Genomic DNA, 6,598 nt, shown 5'->3' on the forward strand with positions numbered 1-6,598 from the left:
AGCACCTAGCCCTGCAAATAACTCCTCATCTTTAAACACATTTGCTTGTGCTCTTTCTTAGACTTTGCCCCCGGGCACTCCTCCTCTGTACAGAGCCTTGACACCCAGCGTGCAGCGGTACCTGTGAGGCCCTGGCTCTGAAAGCTTTGCACAGGAGCAGCTGGGCAGGATTAGGAACTCAAACTGAAATACACTTCAGGTGTCCTCCAGCGGGTAGCTGGAGGGTCTTGCAGGGTGCCAGGTGGGATGCTTTCTGCATCCTGCACGCTCGGTGGGTATAAAGCAGGGACGTTCCAGCTGGTCAAGTCGGCTGCCTGTGCTTCAGACACTGGAAAGGAGAGCAGTTGGAAATTGTTTTTAGACACTGGGTTTTAAAAGCTGTTTTGCTTGAATTGATGCTCTAATTTTGCTGACATGATAAAGTGTTTTATTATTGATATTTCTGTCAGTCTGAGCCATCACATTACACCTGAAGTGTGTATTGTTTAATCTGTATTGCAGAATTAAGTAATGTGTTAATCAAGGTGGGTTTTGCTTCCTGAAATCTTCTACAGCCATTAACGGTTACATGTACGGAAATCAGCCTGGTCTTGAGATGTGTAAAGGAAGTGTGGTCTCCTGGCATTTGATGGGCTTGGGGTCAGAAGTCGATATCCATGGCATATACTTTTCAGAAAACACATTCATAACTAAAGGAACAAGAAGGGATACAGCAAATCTGTTTCCACATACGTTTCTTACAGCTATCATGCAGCCTGATTCTGAAGGTAAATGTCATTTAAAAATCCTGTTACTAGTTTAGATACTGCTTACCTGTGAGCATTTTATGCTTAGAGACAAGCTTTAAATAGCTGATACTTTTATCCTTTGCGTGCTAAAACTGTACAGCTGTGTTTGGATGGCAGCAAATTTGTGTTCATAGGACGTAACCTCTTAATGCTAAATCCCTGATTTTTCTAGCTCCTTTGTATGCTGGATTTTACTACTAGAAATAGCCATTCTACACAAAGAATTTGGATCTCACATGAGCAATAGCCGGTGTCTCAGTCTCTAAACACTAAATCAAGACAGGTAATACAATCCCAAGTAACAGATTTTTGTCCTCAAGTCTTCGTTTCTTGTACAACCTCTAGGAGTTTTTGAAGTGTCTTGCCTGACAGCAGATCACTACAAAGGGGGCATGAAACAGAACTACAAAGTGAAACAATGCCATTGGTGGAATGTGGATGTATCGATGTATTTGCATGAAAAGACTTACTATATTGCTGCAGTGGAAGTTGAATGGGACTATTCTCCTAACAGGACATGGGAATTTGAGCGGCATCAATACCATGAGGAAAGGTACTTTGGAATATACACAAGGGAAAAAATGCAAAAAAGCAAAGGAGCAACTCACTTCTCCTCTGAACCTTTTCCTTCTCCAGGCTTTTCTAGACTTACTTTCTTTACATATGCATTTTTAGGGCTCACTTGAATTTGTGGGTCCTTCTTCAGTAATGTCGCTGTGTAACTGTGAGCCAGACAGCAAGGTGTTTGTGAAATGGTCCAGCATAAATCTTAAACCTCCTAGCTTAGCAATAATGTTTTCATGTTGAAGATACCAGTGGCCTACAAGATTATGGTTTCACAGAGCTGGATTTTTGTTTTTATGGCTAATGGACACACCTGCAAAAGATGTTTTAAAATACATAAAGAAATGTATGACACATTCTTATCTTGGTTTTCTTTTTTTCTTTTTTTTTTTTTTTTTTTTTTTTTTTTCAGCCCTGGCAATCAATTTTTAAATAAAGAAGACAAATTCATTGGCTCAAAATACAAAAAGGTGGTATATCGTGAGTACACTGATCAGACATTCAGTACTCCCAAAAACAGAGCAGAGGAGGAGCAGCACCTGGAAATTCAAGGTAGAGTCATCAAGAAGTTCAGGTCTGAAACTGTGAAAAATGCAGTGAAACAAAACAAGATACTATCTGAATAATACCGAGCATAGTTCTACCCACGCAGAATTTCTGCTTTTATTACGGTGCTTTCCTTGCAAGATTACGTTGCTTGCTTTACAAGAAAAGACCCTTCTGGGTCGCTGCCTGATCTCAGGTCAGTATTTTGAAAGTCAGCATAAAACTGGGCAGCAGCATCCAAGCTGACTTCAAACACACAGCAGGTGCTTGGAGCTTTTGAAACTTGGGCCTCTATGGAGACACCTCAGGGCAGCCACTCAAGCTGGCGCAGGAGTGACATTAGCTGTGTGTGGTTTTTAGTTGAATTATAAGCCAACGTCATATTTGAACACAGCAAACTCTCGCCCTCTGCTCAGACCTTTCGTAAAACCAAGTCAATCTTTCTTTTCAATCCAACAGGGCCACTGCTTATGTCAAGTATTGGAGATAAAATTACAATAGTTTTCAAGAACTTGGCATCAAGACCTTATTCTATACACGCCCATGGAGTGAAAACAGACAGCCCTGCTGCTGTAACAAACCCAGGTATCAAACCATCCTTGTTCATTTCAAGCAGGTACCATCAAGCCTTCCAGCAGGGTTTCATTTTAGGATAGCAGGAAAGACTTTGGTTTTGTTTGTTTGTTTTTACCTCGGGTTCTTAAATTTTTGATGCTGATTATGACAAATATTTCAACAATTAAAATGGCCCTATTGCTGTGTATCCGAGCCCTTGACCGATCAGGGACTTTTTGATGCAGCGTGGCTGCACTGGTCACGGAAGCAGATTTGGCTACACAGGGAGAGCACAGCTTGTGCTAGCTGTTATTTCAGAAGTTCCTCTGTGATCTTTACAAAGGATAAAATTGTTTTTATTAAGTATGGTGAACTGGACAGTGCAGCCACACAGAAAGAAAACATTGGCAAGAGGAGTCGGGGATCTGCAGAAGGGAAATAACAATAAGCCAGCCAGGACAGTGATTGGGAAGCGGAAGTTCCAGACAAATATAAGCTGCAAATGGAGATAACATCTGTTTCAGGATGACCTCTTATAGGTCAGCGCACAGAAAACTTCTAAAAGTCGTCAATATTTGTTTAATTCAGGTGAAACAAAAACGTATGTCTGGCAAATCCCAGAGAGATCTGGTTCTGAGAGAGGAGATCCACACTGCATTGCATGGGCGTACCACTCGACAGTGGACATCGTTAAGGTACATTATTATCCATCTAAAGGGTTTTGTTCAGGACTCACAGAAAAAGGGAGATGAGTTTGAAACTCTTTCTGCTTTCTCTGTCACATCATTCCCCCATCACTATACCTCTGGATTTAAATGTCTCTTGAATAAGACAAGAGAGTCAGGGCAGAACCCGAGAGCTGCAGCCCCTCCTGCTCCTGCTCCGTGGTTCTCTGCTGTTGCTATAGATCACCTCAGATTTCCTTCTTAAAACTTAACACTTTGCAGCTTGCCCATATCTAATCAGTCATGTGTGGGAAAACTAACATGCAACTGTGGGACATAAACCTGCCATTTTTGTACAAGTGCCCATTAACATGACATGGCTAATCATTTTTAACAGAAATCAATGTAGTCTTTCATCCACGTCTTGGCAAACACAAACAAAAAAGTGTCAAGAAGTATATTTTGAATGGAAAGCAAGCTCAAAATTCCACAACCTACAAAGAATTTGGAAATAAAAGATGAGCAAGAAATTAAATTTGAACAAATGTTTATTTCTAGCAAGAGATGAAAAGGAGGCAGTTACTCTCTTAGTCCACGGGTGGCATGTAACAGTGAAGAAACAGCCTTGTTTGTCTGACACTGGCCACTTAATCCCAGATATTGACAGCTGTAAAAATAGTAGAGAGAATTCATGTCAGTCACTAGAAGTGCTTCTGCTTAGTCACATCTTGTAATTATATGATTTTTGATTTGTAATTTCAGGACACTTACAGTGGATTAATAGGCACACTCGTTGTGTGTCATAACCATTATTTGCCATCATTTCATGCTGAAAAGAAAGTTCAATTTGCTCTTCTTTTTATGGTTTTTGATGAAAATGAATCATGGTACTTTGATGAAAACATTAAAACCTATTCTACTAACCCGCACCTTGTTGACAAAGAGGACGAGGAATTCCTTGAAAGTAATAAAATGCATGGTATGTTACCCAATTTAGTTACTGTAACTCTGGAAACTCTATAAAATTATGTATTTGAAAGAACTGCATATAAATTTGACTTTCTCATCCCCTCTGAATTTCTGGTTCCAGGGTGGAAGGCCTGAAAAATTTCACTCAAACTATTTGAAAACACTGTTTTTTGTTTTGTTTTGGTTTTTTTTTTTATTATTTTTAAACTATAAAAAATGGTCCTACATTGAAATTTTGAGGAGAGGAAGAGTAAAAATGAAATCTGAAACTTTGATTTGATGTCAGCAAACTGTTCTGGATAAGTTGGAAAGGCAGTGTGTGTGCCGAAAGCACCTCCCGGTAACACGCACCCTCTACAAAGAGCTGCAGGAAATGAAGATCTGTAAGAGCTGCAGCATTAGCTGTGGTGTACAGTAAAGAACTTCTAACTACGTCTTACTTTCTAGTTAAATATGGCATATGATCAAACCCATTCATCATAAGCTGTCCAATTGTTTTGTTTTTATATACCATTCAAAGACGTTAATTTTGCCTGGCATTGGCTTTCAAATCTTGTATTCTGTTAACGTTTAGAGAATAACAATACACAAAATCTTGTTTTCTCTGAACCCTCTTTTTAGCAATTAACGGAAAGGTGTTTGGAAATTTACACGGTCTGACGATGCATGTTGGGGACAAAGTGAGCTGGTATTTGATGGGGATGGGCAACGAGGTGGACATTCACACGGCGCACTTCCACGGCCACAGCTTCCACTACAAGGTAACAGCGGCTCTGTCCCCTCATTTCTGGTGTGTTCAGAATGAGGCAGATCAAGGACCACAGATCTCTGGTGTAAAGTCAGGTGTTACAATATGAATCAGGACTTGTGATTTGACCGTAAGGTTTTTATGCCCTAAACCTGTATTTGATGAACATAGAGAAGACAGAGAGTATCTGCCCTCAGCACTCGCTACCAGCAACCTCCCGAGTCACTGGGGCAGGGCGGCTGTGAATGTTCGCAGCTGTGGCAGGAGAACAGCTGCAGTTTCCCTTCATTGCCACTTAGCTGCTAGTTTATTAATCTCCTAAGCATGAAGCGGACGCAGAGAGTGATGCTTCTGTAGAAATGACCTACAGCAGGTGTCTTTCCACTCAACTGTGATTGAAAAGCTTGGTAGGAATACGCATAAAAAGTAGCTGAGATTACTGCAGCCTGCTTGTTCCACGCTGTTTAACCATTGTTTCCTTTCGTCCTGAAGCAATCAGGGGTTTACCAGGCAGACGTCTTTGATCTGTTCCCTGGGACATTTCAGACTGTGGAAATGACCCCGCAGAACCCTGGAACGTGGCTCTTGCACTGCCACGTCACCGACCACATCCACGCGGGCATGGAGGCGACCTACACCGTGCTCCCCAAGGAAGGCCGGAGCTGATCTATCTCAGTCATGTTCGTTACGTTTAACGATGCAGAACGGGGCGCACAGACAGGCCAGCGTGCTTGGATCCAGTTCAGCCACCCGGCAACATTCCACAGCTTAATATCGATGTCTGAGACCAGAAGGCTGGAAGCCACATGATTGTACTTGCCTCAGCGCTGCTGCTCAGAAAACAGAAGCAGCAAAAGACTGGATGTCAACTGACTGTTACTTCAGCTTCTCATCAATGAAATTAAAACGGCAGATTTTTATATAAATATAATTCTTCACGAGACAGAGCATTTGTGTACCCAAGAAGTGCCAGTAGTGCCAGCCTCCCTCTCAATCCTAATTTAAAACAAAAAGAACCGTTGGTAAATAAAGCTGAAGTCACCATCCTTAATAGTTAAGAGTACTGAAAAACCAAAATTGTGGTTTCCTCTTAAAGGACAGACGTGCTTTAGCTTTACAGATACTATTATCTTGCTTTAGCAATATTACCTGTGAAAAAACTTGAATCTTGAAGAATTTTGAAAGTTCTTGTTTCTACAAGGTTAATATAGTTTTAAAAGCAACACTGTCCTGTACTCAAAAGATGCAGCACAGGGGGTACGCGGTATAGCCCAGTGACAGAACAGTCGGAACATTTCAGACTGTATGTATGTGTATAGATCCACACTAAGAACACAGACCACAATGTTCAACACCAACTAGTTCTATTTTAGAAACCATTCTGATTTACAGAATCTGTTGTGCCAAACTTGCACAGACAATATAAAAGGTGACTTACAGAAACAGACCTTAACTTGTAGCAGCAGTATCTTGGCCTTTTCATAATCAGCCACCTAAAGGGCATTAAAATGTACCCTTCAGTGCATTTTAAAGCTGTTTTTACATCTAACCCACGATGTCTAGAAGGTACTGGGATCCGTTGCTCTCCTTTTGGACTCAGCTGTCCATAAGCGTAGACTATCCCTTTGATGAAATGTGCGTAACAGAAGCTATTTTTCCCCTGACCGACAAACGGTCTTTGTTCCCGAGATTATTCCATTAGTTCAAGTGTAAATGTATGGCAGGCACACTAGAATGATGAAAACATTTTATCACAGTGATTT

At 41.1% G+C, this 6,598-nt stretch overlaps 1 protein-coding gene across 1 annotated transcript; it reads left to right on the top strand.

Annotated features, from left to right (window-relative positions):
• Positions 1-554: 554 nt before the first annotated feature.
• On the top strand, positions 555-5,610 carry LOC104465334 (ceruloplasmin-like; the record flags this gene model as incomplete). Its single annotated transcript, XM_010078333.1, has 8 exons — positions 555-767; positions 1,134-1,341; positions 1,765-1,904; positions 2,358-2,483; positions 3,042-3,148; positions 3,881-4,097; positions 4,709-4,848; positions 5,328-5,610. Coding segments are annotated over 8 exons (1,325 nt in total), but the record flags the coding sequence as incomplete, so codon positions are not given.
• Between the last annotated feature and the right edge of the window lie 988 nt (positions 5,611-6,598).

The sequence above is a fragment of the Pterocles gutturalis genome, unplaced genomic scaffold, assembly GCF_000699245.1.
Source record: "Pterocles gutturalis isolate BGI_N339 unplaced genomic scaffold, ASM69924v1 scaffold47653, whole genome shotgun sequence".
Lineage (NCBI taxonomy): Eukaryota > Metazoa > Chordata > Aves > Pterocliformes > Pteroclidae > Pterocles > Pterocles gutturalis.